General features: G+C 48.7%; 1 protein-coding gene and 1 long non-coding RNA gene across 5 annotated transcripts in view; one reads left to right on the forward strand and one right to left on the reverse strand.

Annotated features, from left to right (window-relative positions):
• Positions 1-17,795, forward strand: part of AKAP8L (A-kinase anchoring protein 8 like) — a 29,060-nt gene that overhangs the window by 10,563 nt on the left and 702 nt on the right. Inside the window, exons 4-13 of one of the 4 annotated variants that reach the window (XM_082709454.1) lie at positions 99-156; positions 259-339; positions 2,318-2,771; positions 2,874-2,970; positions 3,053-3,123; positions 3,480-3,531; positions 4,333-4,441; positions 5,892-6,033; positions 6,121-6,226; positions 6,461-6,591. In XM_082709454.1, coding sequence (XP_082565580.1) covers positions 99-156; positions 259-339; positions 2,318-2,771; positions 2,874-2,970; positions 3,053-3,123; positions 3,480-3,531; positions 4,333-4,441; positions 5,892-6,033; positions 6,121-6,226; positions 6,461-6,591 — 1,301 coding nt within the window. Of the gene's footprint in view, positions 1-98; positions 340-2,317; positions 2,772-2,873; positions 2,971-3,052; positions 3,124-3,479; positions 3,532-4,332; positions 4,442-5,891; positions 6,034-6,120; positions 6,227-6,460; positions 6,592-11,923; positions 12,446-17,795 lie in introns of those variants that run through there. The other 3 variants (XM_082709456.1, XM_082709453.1, XM_082709455.1) reach the window with 3 other exon arrangements.
• LOC309853413 lies at positions 12,928-17,775 on the reverse strand. Its single transcript, XR_014305664.1, has 2 exons — positions 15,175-17,775; positions 12,928-14,930 (listed from the first exon to the last, which is right to left on the reverse strand). It is a non-coding gene; the product is annotated as an uncharacterized lncRNA (long non-coding RNA).

Below are 17,795 nucleotides of genomic sequence, written 5' to 3' on the forward strand. Positions count from 1 at the left end.
CAGAAGATGTCCTTGTCTCTCTGTCTGTCTCTCTGTCTGCCTGTCCTCTCCCTATCCCTGCCATCTCTGTCCGTCCGTCTCTGTCTTCCTCCTTGCAGGCTACGAGAACTATGGCTATGGCTACGGCTATGGCCAGGATAACACCACCAACTATGGGTATGGTATGGCCACTTCAAACTCTTGGGAAATGCCTAGCTCTGACACAAATGCAAACCCTAGTGCTGCGGGTAGCGCCAGTGCCGATTCCGTTTTGTCCAGAATTAACCAGCGCCTAGATATGGTGCCACACTTGGAGACAGACATGATGCAAGGAGGCGTGTACGGCTCAGGTGGAGAAAGGTGAGTGGGTGTCCGCCCAGGGGCTGAGGCTCTGCCGGGTGCCTGCTGTCTGCGGGCACCTCCCTCTGTGACCCGCCTTCTGTGTCAGCTTTCTCTCTCCTTGCTTCACTGGTGGGGCTGCCGGAGACTGCTCAGCATCTGCTGTGCTTCCCTTCTCTGGCCTGGGGCCCCTCCCTGCCCTTTGCTCTTGCTCTGTGGCCAGTATCCCCATAGCTCGTAAGGGGAGGAACAAGCCTCAGTTGGGCCAACTTCACTGTATCCTCTGAATGGCTCTTCTCAGGACCAGAGTGTAAAGGGGCCCCTCCCTGTGGAGACAGGCGTTTGGAGATCTCATGAGACTTTGTATCCCACACAGGGTGAGCGCAGGACACATTGGGTTGGGCTTGAAGCAGGCAATGAGTCTTTGGGGCTGACCACAACAAGCTGGACGTCCCCATGTAAGAGAGCCAATATGGACACTTCCGGGCCACTCTTCTGAGCCTGACAAAGGTGTTCCTCTTGGGCCTCAAAAGTGCCTTTGTGAGGAACTGTTGTCGTCCTCATTCTTGAAGTGTAAGAGGTCACACTCCTTGCCTGAAGGCAGCCAGGACTAGGTGGTGGAACTGGGCCTGCCTCCTAGGTGTGCCCTATCCTGCAGCGTCATGCTGCGCGCATTTGTCTGCCATTATCTGAACTGGTGCTGGCTCAGAAGTCCTTGTGCCTTAGTGAGAGGCTTCAGTGAGGAGGGCACACAATGGCGTGGAGGATCCTAATGGCTCCAGCTGACAGATGGGAGGAGAGCAGAGAGTAAGGAGGGGTCGGGCCGGGCACTGGTGGGTTCAGGTGAGGCCCCAGGGCCACTGGGGGCAGAGACCACCAAAGGGACTTGCATGCATTGGCTCTGTAGCAGGCAAAAAGGGTGAGGGATCCCCAGACAGACCCCATACCCTCAGGCTGGGCAGCCGCTGCGCTTGGCACTAGAAGGGGCTTGGCTTTTGGCTAGTGGCTGTGTGGACCCTGTTGCTGCTGGTGCCTGCTCTCTATGTACCTTCTTGCTACAGCCTAGAACAGGGGAGTAGGGGTGAGGGAAGGGTGACAACTGGGTAGTGCTGGCTACTTCTCCCACAGTTGCTGGCACTTCATGGCTGCCCAGTTTTGCCAGGAGGGGCCTCTGTGCCTGTGAGACGTGTGGGGTTAGGGATGGGGTATGTGGGCTGTACCCACGGTTAGAAGAGTTTTCTGTACATTGGGGAGGGTATGTGCTATGGTGAGTGCTGCGAAATGTGTAAGCCTGATGACTCTCAGACCTGTACCCCTGGGGCAAATAATACATTATATGTTAATAAAAATAATTTAAAAAAAAAAAAAGAGCTTTCTGTGGCGCTCTCTTTCTCCTGGGAGGCTTGGCCTGCCTTTCCAGTTGCTGTGGAGGGTTCGATCCCATAAGGTTGATGTGATAGAGCTCTTTCTCTAGTCCCTGGGCAAAATCACAGTGACTTTCCTGGGAAACACTCTCCACTTGTCTCCCTTCTCCTTTTGGGTGGTGAGAGCCTTTGGAGGATTGGAAGTTTGCTTAGCCAACAGGATGAGACCAGCACAGGGTTTCTTGTGGGCATCATCAGTCCTGTTGGACAAGCATTTGTGTGCTTAACTACCCACATACCACAGGACACTGGGGTGCTTGGTTCCACCCCCAAGTAGAGCCTTGGGCACTGTGGCTACCACAGATAAGTCCATGCTTCAAAGGGCTAAGGGCTGCAGGGTGTTTCTGCCCCTGTCTGAGATATACTCCATCCCATTGTCGGTTTGTCTTTGGGTCCCCTAGCTGGTGCAGAGGCAGTCCTGAACACTGAGCCGCTCTGACAGGGTACCCTAGGTGCTGGAGTAGGACTTCCTGTCCCGAGGACAGGGAGCTCTGGGGAAAGACAGGAACAGTAGGCTCCACCCAAGGGTAATGGGACCTGAGGGCCTCCCTGATGCTTGCCACCTGCTTCTGCAGATATGATTCCTATGAGGCCTGTGACTCGAGGGCCATTCTGAGCGAGCGCGACCTATACCGGTCAGGCTACGACTATGGCGAACTTGACCCCGAGATGGAAATGGCCTACGAGGGCCAATACGATGCCTACCGTGACCAGTTCCGCATGCGTGGCGGCGACACCTTTGGCCCACGGGCTCAGGGCTGGGCCCGGGACTCCAGGAGTGGCCGGCCGATGGCCTCGGGCTATGGGCGCATGTGGGAAGACCCCATGGGGGCCCGGGGCCAGTGCATGCCTGGTGCCTCCCGGCTGCCCTCCCTCTTCTCTCAGAACATCATCCCCGAGTACAGCATGTTCCAGGGCATGCGTGGCGGGGGCACCTTCCCAGGTGGCTCCCGCTTTGGCTTCGGTTTTGGCAATGGCATGAAGCAGATGAGGCGGACCTGGAAGACCTGGACCACGGCTGACTTCCGGGTGAGTAGAGGAAGCCATCCCTCCTGGCCCCTGCCTGGGTGGAGCAAGGAGCAAGGAGTGTGGAGCCGCCTGCCCTGACCCAGCTCCCACTTTCCAACCCAGACCAAGAAGAAGAAGAGAAAGCAGTGCGGCAGTCCCGATGAGCCAGACAGCAAAGCCACCCGGACGGACTGCTCAGACAACAGTGATTCAGACAATGGTGAGCTGGGCACTGGGTTGCCACTCCCTGCCCTCTATCCTGTGGGGCTCCCGGGCTGAGCTTGTCTCTTTGTGCTTTTCAGATGAGGGCACTGAGGGGGAAGCCGCAGAGGGCACTGAAGGCGCCGAGGCTGTGGAGAAGGGCTCCAGAGCAGTAAGTGGCTGCGCTCTGTGCACTGTCAGCAGGCGGGGCCTGTGCGGAGTGGGCTGGCTGAGCCTGTGCCACGGGGCAGGGCTCTCCACGGGGGCCGCAGGCCATCCTGGTCGTGCACGTGTGAACAGCACAAGGGAGGTGGAGGTCTAGTGGAGAGAGAATAGGCTACAGGCAGGCCATCCGGCCGGAGGCCGGGCTTCTTTATCAGAAAATGGTAAAATGAGCTCCTTGTGCAAGGGCTGCTACGAGATTGTGAGACTTTTGGCCTAGTGCCTGACATTTCAGGCCTTGGCACTCAGAGACATTATAAACAACTGTATGTGCTTTAACGTGGGGTTTTTGAAACTGTGTCCTAGGAAGGAGAAGATGAAGAAGGAAAAGAAGAAGGCAAAGAGGATGCAGAAAAGGGTGAGTCTTGTGAGTGGCCTGGATGCCGGGGAGACTGTTCCAGGCACTCAGAGTTGGAGGGATCCAGCTGAGGGCAGGGTTTTGACGGAAATGTGGTCAGCCTTGGTTTTACCTTCCTGTGGGGGCAGTAAGCAGAAGAGTTGGGGGGAACCACAGGCATACTTCCTGCCCTCCGTCCTTCAGTAGTGACAGTTCCAAGTCCTCAGTGGCTGGTATCTAAGCTGGGACCCTCGGTGCAGTTTTTACGGCTCTGGTTTGCGTGTCCTCTCCCTTAGCGCCTCTCCAGCCCCTGTTGGGAGTCCGTGTCCCCCTACCTGAGTGATGAGCGCCAGCAGGTACCTAACAGTAAATCCAGCCTCAGCCCACTGTTGCCGCGGTGCGCCGTGCGGGGGGGGTGGGCTGAGTCTTATGAGCTTTCGGGTCTTTACCTCTGGGGGCTGCACTTAGGCCTCAGCCAAGGCCTCCCTGCATCCCGCTCCCTGGCCCCTCTGAACTTGTGCCAGTGTCCCCACCCAGACGGCTTCTGTTTGCCTTCCAGCCTCCCTGTGGCCCTCTGCAGAGTATGGGTGTTCTGGAGAACAGTGGGGTCAGCCTGTGTCCTCCTCTCTTCAGGACCTAGGCCCAAAACGGTTCCCTGCCCAGCCCAGGGTGCCCAGTCCTGCTCGTGGCCGGAGTCCTTGTTCGAACGGCTGCTCTCAGAACGGACTATCTGGAGTAGAAGGCGGGTGATCCAGCCGGAGGCCCCAGGGCCTGCCCTGACACAGTGGAACTAAGCTGGTGACTGTGCTCCTCTTTCCACAGGGGCCCTGAGCACCCAGGATGATAGTGGGCAGATCAAGCGCAAGTTGCAGGCAGGCAAGAAGAGCCAGGACAAGCAGAAAAAGCGGCAGCGAGACCGCATGGTGGAAAGGTAACCGGCTTCCCTCCAGTCCTTTGCCTCTGCCTCGCTCCGGGGCTGCCGCCTGGAGAGCAGGGCCATAGCTCTGCCGCCTCGCCGCCCTCAGGCCTCCCTCGGGAGCTGCCACCTGCTCAGCCGTGCATGGACCCTGCTTCCCGCCAGGCCCAGCTCCCAAGGCCTGACTCGTTCCCTGCCCCACTGCGGCCGCCTGGCGACCGCTGGCGTCTTTGACCTGAGACCCGACACTGCTCGGCACCGTTACCCAGAAGCTCCAGCGCTAGGTCACTCGGCGCACGAGCCCCGAGGTGCACTGGGGGCCTGATGCCCCTGCGGGAGGGGGCCAGCTCATCAGAGACTCGAGGTCCAAGGCGCCTGTGCCACCCCAGCTAGCTGCCAAGAGGCCGCCGCCGCGCCCAGGAGAGATGGCAGCACCTGTGGGCTGTGGCAGCCGAGGGCCTGCCCTCTGCCCTGCCCGCCGGCCCTGTCAGGCCGGGCCTGTTTGCAGCTGAGGCCTTCACGCCCCTTGGTCGGGTCTGTCTGCCCTCAGGGCTCCCGCACTGGCGCTTGCCTCCTCCTCCTCCGCCTCAGACTCTTGCTCTTGCTGGACCTTCCTCAGCCTCGCCGGCGCCCGGCCCCTGGGCTCTCCAGACAAAGCTGACCCCGTGGCCCAGATAAGGACGTCCGGCAGAGGTAGGGACCCGCCCCGAGGCCTCGGTGGCGGCTGGCCTCCTCCGCCCCTTGCCACGGCGGCCTGCTCCAGCCCAGGCCCCAGACCCCGGGCTTCTGCTGTGGACACCAGGCCCAGACAGAGCACCTCGCTCAGGTGACTCCAGGCTGCCCTCTGGCAGGCCAGGCGGGCATCCTCCTTCCAGCTCAGACTGGTCTCTTCTTGGAAGAGGAAGATGAGGCAGCAGGAGCCCAGGCCTGCTTGCCTCCCATCCCTCCCGACACCACCCCCAAGCATTCTGAGCAGAGGATGGGCTGGGCCTTTCAGTCCCCCAGACCCAGAAGGAAGATGCAGCACCTTTTCGGGCCCTGCCTCAGGACTGTGTACTCCACTCTGCACCTCAGGGCCACCTGGCTCACGCCAGGGCATCCTTCCTTCCGGTCCCCAGCTGGGCCAAGTGCACACGCTCGTGCCCAGCCTTGCTAGAGAGGCCCACCGGCAGCCTTCCAGCGACTCCTGGCCTGTTGCAGCAGCTGCTGCCTCGGGTTTCAGCCTCCTGTCTGGGAAGGAAGAGTTCCACCCCTGCCCCCCACGTTGCAGTAACTGCAGTCTGCAGACTTTCTGTCCCTTTCTACTCCCGACCCTACTGGTCCCAGCTTGTCCCCCTGCTGGGACCGCCCTTCAGAGGCCCATGAGCAAGGCCTGTTTCAGGGCTCGCAGCTGGGTTGGGTGAGGCGGCAGCACTGCTCCCTGGGACCCTTGAGGCCTCAGCCCCTTGTTTCTTTCCTGTGGCAGGATCCAGTTTGTGTGCTCTCTCTGCAAATACCGGACCTTCTACGAGGAGGAGATGACCAGCCACCTCGATAGCAAGTTCCACAAGGAGCACTTTAAATACGTAGGCACCAAGCTCCCCAAGCAGACAGCTGACTTTCTGCAGGTGAGTCTTGGAGCAGCAGCTTCTCAGACCCCTTGGAACACAGAGCAGCCTGCACAAACCTTGGTATCTCCTCGGTATCTTTGGCAGGAGTATGTTGCCAATAAAACCAAGAAGACAGAGGAACTCCGGAAAACCGTGGAGGACCTTGATGGTCTGATTCAGCAGATCTACAGAGACCAGGATCTTACCCAAGGTGAGGAGGTTCCATCCCACTCCAACAAGGCAGAGACTCAGCCTACTCTTCTCTGATTCTCAGAGTGGGGTCAAGATACCCCTCTATTCCCCCAGGGAGGGTCAGTGAGAACAGCCTTAGGCCCACGTGGAAATGGCAGGGCAAAGTGAGGAGCTGGTCTGGTGTTTTCCCTAAACTGCTGGGTATGTCTTAGGTCCCTGGAACCAGTGGTGACCCTCCTTCTCCTCCCTGCAGAAATTGCCATGGAGCATTTTGTGAAGAAAGTAGAGGCAGCGCACTGTGCAGCCTGTGACCTCTTCATTCCCATGCAGTTTGGGATCATTCAGAAGCACCTCAAGACCATGGATCACAACCGCAACCGCAGGGTGAGTGGCCACCAGTGCCCTTCTGCCATCCTGTGCGTTGACTTAGGGGGCGGTGCTGGGGTTATAACCTCTGTTTGCCCATGAGGCACTGCAGGAGATGTGGTGGGGCAGGAAGATGCAGCTGTAGGGAGAAGGGAGGGAAATGGGGACACTGCCAGGTGCATTAGAGCTGGACCCTTAAGGCTGTGGGATATGGGGACCTTCGTGTGCATAGGGCCACCAGCCAGAATAGGTTCAGAAACCCAAGAGGAAGTGTACAGTGTGCATCTTGGTAGCGGAGGGGTTCATGAGGGCTGGGCTGAGGGCCTTTGGCTCTCTCCTGTAGGCAGTTTTTAAGTCGGGCACTAACAGGATTAGAGTTGCTGCAGCACTTGGTGTAGAGGGAGATCTCAGGGGCACACGAAGAACTGTGGCACTACCGAGCTACAGGAGTGCCTCCACTTTGGGAGTGATGAGAAAGGCTGGACAGAAGGGCTATTTAAGGAAGTGACCATCTGGGATGTCTTGGGCTTCTGGCTTGAGTAACTAGGTGGACAGAGCTGCTGCTAAGATAAGGGGGTAGGGATATGGTACAGGGAAAGGAGTAAGTCTGGCCAGAAGGTGAACAAATTCAGTCTTTTTGCCAATGTATCCTCAATGCCTAGCACACAAGCCAGAGGAGGTGTTTTTTGATTGAGGGGGTGACCTGCTGGGCTGAAGGTGGCTGTCAGAGGTCCACTTGGGGTGGGGGGTGGGGCAGCGGGGCGGAAGGATCTATGCAGTAGGGAGAGAACTCAGGACCAAGACCAGGACCAGGTCGGGGCCCCCAGAGGCTTGACTGCCACCACCCTGGAGGAGGCGGAGGGGATTTATGTGCAGATGATGGCAGCCAGGGGGAGCATAGGAAATAGCACTGCTCAGCCTTTTTCCACAGCCATCAGGTTCATCTCTGGTCTTTCTTGATGCACTGATTCTCAACAATGGGATGGGGGAGGTGGTGGTGGAGATCTTGTGTGGATCTTGCCAACACCAGGTTCTGGAACTAGGATCTGATAAGGCGGTAAGAAGAGAGCAGACCGCAGTGCATGATATTAAAATGTGGAAAATCTAGGTGAAATGAGGGATAGCCAGTAAAATGTAAACTCACATTGATCCTAGAAGTTTGGGGGAAAAAACAAAAAAGCCATAGCTGCTAATAGAGCTGCTAATAGAAGATAACTTAGAAATTAGAAAGCACTGGGTGCCTGGGTGGCTCAGTGGGTTAGGCCGCTGCCTTCGGCTCGGGTCATGATCTCAGGGTCCTGGGATCGAGTCCCGCATCGGGCTCTCTGCTCAGTGGGGAAGCCTGCTTCCTCCTCTCTCTCTCTGCCTGCCTCTCTGCCTACTTGTGATCTCTCTCTGTCAAATAAATAAATAAAATCATTATAAAGAAAAAAGAAATTAGAAAGCACCAGAGGTTGTTGAGTTACAGAGATTTGAGTACAATTTAAATACTGTATTTTAAGATTCCAGACTGTAGAAATGAATGAAAAACTTCTAATTATAATTATTTTGGGTCACAGCTTTATTAAGATATAATTCATCTAGCATACAGTTCACCCACTTAAGCTATACAGTGCAGTAGTTTTTAGTATATTACAGTTGTGCAGCCATCAGCACAGTCAGTTATAGAACATTTTTATCACTTCAGAAAGAAACTCCTGTCCTTTCACTCTCACTCCCTAATGCCCCCACCATGTTTCCCCAGCCTCAGACAACCACTGAACTACTGTGTCTCTGTATATTTGCTAATTCTGGGCATTTCACGTAAATGCAAAATATGTGGTCTTCTGTGAACAGCTTCTTCCATTCATCGTGCTTTCAGGGTATATCCAGGTAGCATGTGTCCAAACGACATTCCTTATGGCCTAATCCTATTCTTTTGCATGGGTATACCATATTTGGTCTATCAGTTCATTAATTTGGACATTTGGGCTGTTTTCACCTTTTGGTTCCAACGCTATTATAAGCATTTGAACCTGTGTGTACAAGTTTTTGTGTGAGCATATGTTTTTCTCTTGGATATGTATCTAGGAGTGGAATGTATGAATCCAGTAGTAACTATGTTTAACTTCTTCAGGAACAGCAGAATATTTTCCAGAGTGGCTGCACCATTTTATATCCCATTATGTTTTATATTCCCATCAGCAATAGTGTGCGGGTTCTGGTTTCTCCATACTTCTTTAGCGCTGATATATGACTTTCTGATTCTAGCCTTCCTAGTGCGTGTGAAGTGCTTTCTACTGTTTATTTACTTATTTATTTATTTAAAGATCTTAGAGAGATAGAGAATGAGTGGTAGGGAGGAGCAGAGGGAGAGACAGAGAAGCACCTGTAGAGAAGGAAGCCCGATATGGGGCTTGATCCCAGGATGCTGGGATCACGACCCAGGCTGAAGACAGATGCTCAATCAACCGAGCAGCCCAGGAACCCCTATTTTTTATTTGGATTTCCCTAATGACAGTAATGTTGAGCATCTTTTAATGGGTTTGTTAGCCATTTATCTGTGTCCTTGGAGTTGGAGAATGTCTATCCAGATCTTGTGTTTTTTGTTTTTTTAAAGATTTTATTTATTCATTTGACAGACAGAGATAACAAATAGGCAGAGAGGAAGGGAAGCAGGCTCCCCGCCGAGCAGAGAACCCGATGTGGGGCTCGATCCCAGGACCCCGGGATCATGACCCGAGCTGAAGGCAGAGGCTTTAACCCACTGAGCCACACAGGTGCCCTTCTTGTGTTTGTTTCTTAGTTGCATGGTCTTCTTGAGTTATAGAGTTTTTAATATATTCTAGGGGTGCCTGGATAGCTCAATTGGTTAAGTGTCTGACTCCTGGTCTGGTTTCAGAGCAGGTCATGATCTCAGAGCCATGAGATCAAGCCCCATGTTGCGCTCTGCCCTCAGTTCAAGTTGGCTTGAGATTTTCTCCCTCTCCCCCTTCCCCCCTACTCACATTCCTGCTATTTCTAAAACAAATAAATAAATGAGATCTTTAGAAAAAGAGTCCTTTATATATTCTAGATGCAAATCCTTTATCAGACCTACAGTTTACAAACATTTTCTCCCAGTTTGTATGTTGGTTTGTCACCTTCTTGATGTGTCTGCAGCACAAAAGTTCCATTTTGATAGAGACCAGTTTATTTTGTTGGCTTGTGCTTGGGGTGTCATGGCCAAGAGTCCATTGTTAAATCCAGGGTCACAAAGATTTATCCTTGTGTTTCTCATAAGCTTCAGCTCTTTTAATTTGGATCTTTTGATGCCATCTTTTTTTTAATCCAGTTTGACTATCTTTTGATTAGTTTGCTTAATCCATTCAGATTTAATGTTATTACTGAGATGATCAGATTTACATCTCTTGTTCTATTCCTCCTTTACTGGTTTTTGGTTTTTTGTTTTAATTTTTTAGTGTAACATTTTGATTTTCTTAATGATTTTTTTGTGTGTGCTACATTTTTGGAGGGACATCTTTTCTGAGTGGTTTCTCTAGGGTTTACCTTATACATACTAACTTCTCAGAATCTTTTTCAGATAGAAAACCTTAATTTCAATGGAACTGAATTACTCATTTATAGCTCTCTCTATGTAGGCGGTTGTTGTGTTACTGTTGAATATAGTATTTTATCTGCATGTGTTACAATCCTAATAACACAAAGGCAATAGTGTAATACAGTATCATGACTACTTTATGTAATTTTATGTCTTTTAAGGAAGCTGACAGATGAAAGGGAAGCAATTATATATTTATATTATATATATTTCTAGTTTTTTTATTTTTTTATATTTCATATTTTTATATATTTTATATATATATATTTATACATATTCTATGTATTTCTAGTTTTTGTTATATTAGCCTTCTTATTTCTTACTTTTGGTTCTCTCCATCTGAGTTTTTCCTGTGGATTTAAGTTACCATCTGTAGTCACTTCTTTATTTGTCCAATACAGCTTTAGTCCCGTTATTAGCAAAACATGTGCCGTTATTAGCAAACATGTTTCTGTGTGCTAACAGATCAAACAGTACAAATGTGTGTGTGTGTGTGTATTGCTTTATACAACTAGTTTTTAGTCCGTTGAGAAGATAGGCAAAGAATCACACGTTTATAGTGTCTGTTTTTGTTGGTCTTTCACATGGGTTCGCATTACTGTCTGGGGTCACTTGCTTTCAGCATGGAGAACTTCCTTTAGTATTTCTTACAAGGTCTAATGGCAGCAGACGCAGGTATTCTTGATTGTGGAATGTCTATTTCACCTTTTTTTTTTTTTAATATTTTATTTATTTATTTGACAAGACAGAGATCCCAGGTAGGCAGAGAGGCAGGCAGAGAGAAAAGGGGAAGCAGGCTCCCTGCTGAGCAGAGGCCCGATGTGGGGCTCGATCCCAGAACCCTGGGATCATGACCTGAGCCGAAAGCAGAGGCTCCAACCCACTGAGCCACCCAGGTGCCCCATTCACCTTCATTTTTTGAAAGATAGCTTGGCTAGGCATAGGAGTCTCGTTTGACACTTTTTTCTTGGAACATTTTTTTTTTTTTTTTAATTTTATTTATTTGACCGAGAGAGATCACAAGTAGGCAGAGAGGCAGGCAGAGAGAGAGAGGAGGAAGCAGGCTCCCTTCTAAGCAGAGAGCCCAATGCGGGACTCGATCCCAGGACCCTGAGATCATGACCTGAGCCGAAGGCAGCGGCCCAACCCACTGAGCCACCCAGGCACCCCTTCTTGGAACATTTTAAATATGTTCTTTTTGCTGCTTTCTAGCCTTGTTTCTCATGAGAAGCCAACCTTTAACCTTACTGGGATTCCCTTAAGTGATGATTCATTTTCCTTTTGCTTTCAACACTTTTTCCTTGTATTCAGCTTTTAGCACTTTTATTATGAGTCTTTTTGTGGATCTCTTTGTATTTATTCTACTTGGAGTTTGTTGAGCTTCTTGGATGTCTAGTTTTTCCCCAGATTTACCAAGTTTGCATGCATTTTTTCCCTTTTTTTTTTTTTTTTTTTTTATTTTATTTATTTGACAGAGAGATACAGCGAGAGAGAGAACACAAGCAGGGAGAGTGGAAGAGAGAAAAGCAGGCTTTCCACTGAGCAGGGAGCCCAATGTGGGGCTCGATCCCAGGACCCTGGGATCATGACCTGAGCTGAAGGCAGACACTTAATGACCGAGCCACCCAGGCACCCCTGCATTTTTTCTTCATAAATTTTTTTCGGTTTCTTGCTCCTCTTCTGCTGGTATTTCCATTATGTGTATGTCAGGTCATCTACTGGTGTCCCAAGGTTGTCTGACAATATTTTTCTTTTTTCTCTGTTTTTCAGATCCTTTCTCCATCAATCTATAGATTTTCTAATTCTTCTGCCAGTTAAAATCTACCATTAAGCCCATGTAGTGAATTAATCATTTCAGTTACTGTACTTTTCAGCTCCAAGACTTATGTTTCTTTTCTATAATTTGTCTCTTTACTGATACTCTGTATTTGATGAGACCTTGTCATCATGCCTTTTCCTTCTTCCCACCCCTATTCTACTCTTGTTCCTGTATTTGCTTACTTATTTGTTTGGTCAAATTATTTGTTGAAGTCTCTCTCATCTCCACAACATGAAGCCTTTGGTAGGGTGCCTTGGAGGAGGAAGCCATGGGACACAGCTTCCTGGAATAACAGCCATCCTGAAATAACAGTGGTTTTGACTGACAAGGTTCTCTTTTCTCTTTCTCAGACTAAACTTAACTATTACAAACTACAAAAACTGCAGATTGCTGTGTTGTTTTCAGCAATGCTTCGAGACATTAAATTGTTCTCCAATCTGAGTCAATTAAATAAATCCAGGCTCTTTTCTTTTCTTTTCTTTTTAAGATTTTATTTGTTTATTTGACAGACAGACAGATTACAAGTAGACAGAGAGGCAGGCAGAGAGATAGGAGGAAGCAGGCTCCCTGCTGAGCAGAGAGCCTGATGCGGGACTCGATCCCAGGACTCTGGGATCATGACCTGAGCTGAAGGCTGCGGCTTAACCCACTGAGCCACCCAGGCGCCCTCCAGGCTCTTTTATACTGATTATTTTTGAGGTCATTGTTTGAGAGTTCTGAGCCCTGTAGGCTCTTCTTTTTTTTTTCTTTCTTTTTTTTAATATTTATTTGACAGAGAGGGAGAGATCACAAGTAGGCAGAGAGGCAGGCAGAGGGGGAGGTGGAAGCAGGCTCCCTTTCTGAGCAGAGAGCCTGATGCGGGGCTCGATTCCAGGACCCTGAGATCATGACCTGAGCTGAAGGCAGAGACTTAACCCACTGAGCCACCCAGGCGCCCCCCTGTAGGCTCTTCTTAGCTGTTTTGTTGGTTCTCTCTGGTAATGGGGGACAGCTGATGATTTAGCTTATATTAGTATCCAATCTACTGGTCTCCTTTGAATTGCTTTTCCCCATACCCTCCACTGTTTTGAGAGAGCCCTCTGTCTTAAACTTCCTAACAGACTTATGAATAAAGTAAGTTCCTTGGGGTGGGGGGCGTGCCTGGGTGGCTCAGTCATTAAGCTTCTGCCTTCTGCTTGGGTCATGATCCCAGGGTCCTGGGATCAAGCCCCACGTCAGGCTCCCTGCTCAGCGGGATGCCTGCTTCTCCCTCTCCCACTCCCCCTGCTTGTATTCCCTCTCTTGCTGTGTCTCTCTGTCAAATAAAATCCTAAAAAAAAAAGTTCCTTTGGAAAGAAAATTGGGAGCTTACTGTTTTAAGGCCTGTCTCTAGGTAAAACCTAAGCTTGATAACTTTTCCTTACTCAGTATTTCTTCATTTGCTGTATGTCCTTAGGACCTTTTCCCTTGACTTTAAAGGGTTGTGTTGTTCTATAGTCTTCATCAGTTTTACTACAGAGAAGGTTCACATAGCTTATCAAGTTGTCATGCTGGAAGTGTATCCTCTGATGTATTTTTAGGAAGATTTTTACAAGACCAGTGCTCTAAGCCCTGAGCTATGGAGCCTAGGAAGATTTTTAAACCTTAATTCCAAAAATATGATAAGGATAATGCCAAGATAAAACTGTAGGGTAAAGAAGGGATGCTTGGGTGGCTCAGTTGGTTAAGCAGCTGCCTTCAGCTCAGGTCATGATCCCAGCGTCCTGGAATCGAGTCCCACATCGGGCTCCTTGCTCGGCAGGGAGCCTGCTTCTCCCTCTGCCTCTGCCTACCATTCTGTCTGCCTGTGCTCGCTCTCTCCCCCTCTCTCTCTGATAAATAAATAAAATCTTTAAAAAAAAAAAACTGTAGGGTAAAGAATAAAATGTTGAATATAATATTAGTAATTACCAATATAGTAGAGATTCAAGTGTATACTACATTTTTTTTAAGGTTTTATTTATTTGACAGAGAGAGACACAGTGAGAGAAGGAACACAAGCAGGGGAAGTAGGGGAGGAAGAAGCAGACTTCCTTCCCGCCAAGTAGGGAGCCCAATGTGGGGCTTAATCCTGGGACCCCTGGGATGATGACCTGAGCCAAAGGCAGAGGCCTAACGACTGAGCCACCCAGGCGCCCCATGTACTACACTGTAATTTAGTATGTTTCTGGAATACAAGGATGGTTCAGTAACAAATTAGCAACAGTATCAGTGTGAAATACTGGAAATGAGAACTTTATATGCAAATAATGTGATTATATTCTTAGAAAAGCTGAATGATTCCAACAGAATGGTCTTCGAATTAACAGAATGTGATAAAGGGATGGAATTCAAGATAATATCCAGAAAGAAATAGCCTTTCTCCATTCTGGTAATACCCAGTTAGAAATGAAAATGGGGAAAAATCTGGGGTACCTGGGTGGCTCAGTGGGTTGAGCCTCCGCCTTCGGCTCGGGTCATGATCTCAGGGTCCTGGGATCCAGTCCCGCATCGGACTCTCTGCACGGCGGGGAGCCTGCTTCCCCCTCTCTCTCTGCCTGCCTCTCTGCCTACTTGTGATCTCTATCAGATAAAGAAAAATCTTTTAAAAAGGGGGGGGGTGAAAAATCTATTCACAGTAACCCCAAAGTATATAACACAACTAGGAATATAAATTTAAGATAGATATGGGATCTTAAATTCCAAGGATAGGAAATAAGAATTCAGCTGAATAGAGGAATATATGGCGTTCTTCATGAGAGACTTAACAACAGAACAGAACAAACACATACATCTCCCCGCATTAATATGTACAGTTCATGGGATTCCAGTCATACTCTGGGGAGGGGGACTCGATGAAATTGTTTTAAAGTTTATGTTGTAGAATTAAGTCTAACAATAGTCAAGAAAATTATAGAAAGGGTGGTAATTGAGTTCAGGGAGTTGGTTTAGCAGATAAAACTTTTTTTTTTTTTTTAATTTTTAATTTTTTTTTTTTAAGATTTTTTTTTTTTTAATTTATTTAGTCAGAGAGAGAGAGCGAGAGCGAGCACCGGCAGACAGAGTGGCAGGCAGAGTCAGAGGGAGAAGCAGGCTCCCCGTGGAGCAAGGAGCCCGATGTGGGACTCGATCCCAGGACGCCGGGATCATGACCTGAGCCGAAGGCAGCTGCTTAACCAACTGAGCCACCCAGGCGTCCCAAAACTTTTTTTTTTTAAGATTTTATTTTTTTATTTATTTGACAGAGAGAGAGAGATCACAAGTAGGCAGAGAGGCAGGCAGAGAGAGGGGGGAAGCAGGCTCCCTGCTGAGCAGAGAGCCTGATGCGGGGCTGGATCCCAGGACCCTGAGATCATGATCCGAGCCGAAGGTGGAGGCTCAACCCACTGAGCCACTCAGGCGCCCCAGCAAATATAACTTTTTTAAAGCCACTACAATTAAAATGTGATATTGGCATAGTAATAAAGCAGTGGAACCAGAATAGAGTCTAATGAAAGATGCCGGTATGTTTTGGAACTTAGTAATTGTCAAAGTCAGTACATGTTCCTTCTCTGAAACTCAAGGGCCAGATATTTTCAAATTAGTTTTTGGATTTCCAAACAGCTACATGGTAATGATCACTAACATCCCTAGTGGGACCTGGGAGAGTGACTTGTAGTTGAACCATCAATAATGCCTCAAATGACTTACAGAAGTGGGATAAATAAAGATGGTATAAAAACACAATGGAGGGATGCCTGGGTGGCTCAGTTGGTTAAGAGTCTGCCTTTGGTTCAGGTCATAATCCCAAGATCTTGGGATAGAGTCCCACATCAGGCTCCTTGCTCAGTGGGGAGAATGCTTCTTCCTCTGCCTACCGCTCCCCCTGCTTGTGCCAATAAGTAAATAAAATCATAAAACACACACACACACACACACACACACTGGAGCTTAGGAGAAAACTCTTCCTCTGGATTTAAGATTTGCGGAGAAGGGATTATTACAGACCTGTATGTCAACTTAATGGAGAAACAATTGTTTATCTCATTAGTTTCTGGGGAAAAAAGCTGGACCCCTAACCTACTACCATATATTAAATTCTAGAAATAATGTGAAAAATTAAAGAGCAAAATTTAGAACCTGACCTGGAGGTTACACAAAGCCTTCCTGAGCAAGCCAGGAAACCCAGAAGATGACCTTCTAGAATGCTGGGCAAGGGGCCCCGTGTGTCTGTCAGATCACTCACATACACTGGTGGACAGGGAAATGCCAGCGAGGCCTCATCCTTTTTTCTTTCCTTCAGCCACATAAGTATCCAACAGTGCTAACATCTGATGCTGCTTAGGAATCAAAGGGATCAGTATATTGTTTTAGTACAGGCGGAGGAAGCCCAACTTACTATAGCTTAATACAACTTTTTGCAGAGGACTGAGGCAGCACACTTTGGGGAACCTGTTGGGTAGCACTAATATGGAAGTATTTAAGTTTATTCTGGTGGTGTTTGGTTCTTGTAGCAAAATCTGGACACCATGTAAATGGGCTTCCCTTGGGAGCTGTGTGTACATCTCTGTGCCTACAGGGAGGAGGATCATGTGTTGGCAAGTAAGGAGTTGCAGAGGAAATGGTCTGACCTCGCATCCTAATTTTGCATCTTTAACTTGTTTCATTTTGAGCATGCATGAAGACTATCCATATTTTCCCCAAATAGTAGAGAAAATGAATAAAGAAAAAAAAAAAGATGAAGGTGGGAAAAGGAAATAGAAACAGCAAGTGAGAGGATGATGTGAAGAGCTGGCTGGGGTGCAGCAGTAGGATTCCTGGGGGTGGGCTCCCCATGCCAACAGAAATAGCTTTTATCTTCTTTCAGCTTATGGCTTTACACATACATTATCTTCATGATGATGAAAGTGAGATTTGCCTGTTCTTACGCTATTGAGGAAACCACTTAGCATTTTGGTATAAATCCTTCCAGACAAAAATGCCCTGGCATGCTATGCACAGTGGCCCATCACAGACCTTTCTCACCACACAGGAGGTGAGCCTTTTTTTTTTTTTTTTTTTAAATTTATTTATTTGAGGAAGAGAGGGTACAGAAGCAGTGGGGAGGGGCAGAGGGAGACTCCCTGTGGAGTGCAAAACCCCGTGTGGGGCTTGATCCTAGGACCATGGGCTCATGACTTGAGCTGTAGTCTGTTGTTTAACCAGTTTAGCTATCCAGAGGCCCCAGAGATGAGCCCTGTCTTAAGGACTGCATAGGGTTCTTTAGAATATTTTAACTACTTCACAGAACTTTTAGGTGCTTTCCAGTTTTTCACTACTGCAACTATGTGCATGAATGTTTCCAAGTCTTAAACTTAGGATAGTCTTGTAAAGAATTACTAAGACAAATTTTTAAGACAAGCTTTTGCTTTTGATACATTTTATCAAACTGCTTTTCAGAAAGTAAGTAAACATTTGACCCTGTCACCCTCAGGGTAGAGGGGTCTCTCTTCAGTGGGCTAAAAGGATGTATATCATTTAAATGTACTGTCCGACATTTGTATTCCTGTTCTTGTATCCTCCCTGTTAATCTTAAAAAGTTCCTTACATATGGGCCGTTGGCTTGTTGTTATGGGTTGCATCTCTGGCTTTTCATAGGTTTCCTAATTTGTTCACTGTTTGTAGTTTTTATGTAAGCACATCAGATTTCTGCTGTACAGCCGTAAAGACATATGTCTTTAATCAATTACATACAGTACGTATGGTGTGGAAGAATGGAGCATTCGAGCAAAGATCAGATCAGGTCTTGGCTCCGTGCTTGTAGAGTGGCCCTACGCTTGTACCCAAGGTACACTTGTACACTGATTT

Source organism: Mustela nivalis, assembly GCF_964662115.1.
Source record: "Mustela nivalis genome assembly, chromosome: 1".
NCBI classification, from domain to species: Eukaryota; Metazoa; Chordata; class Mammalia; order Carnivora; family Mustelidae; genus Mustela; species Mustela nivalis.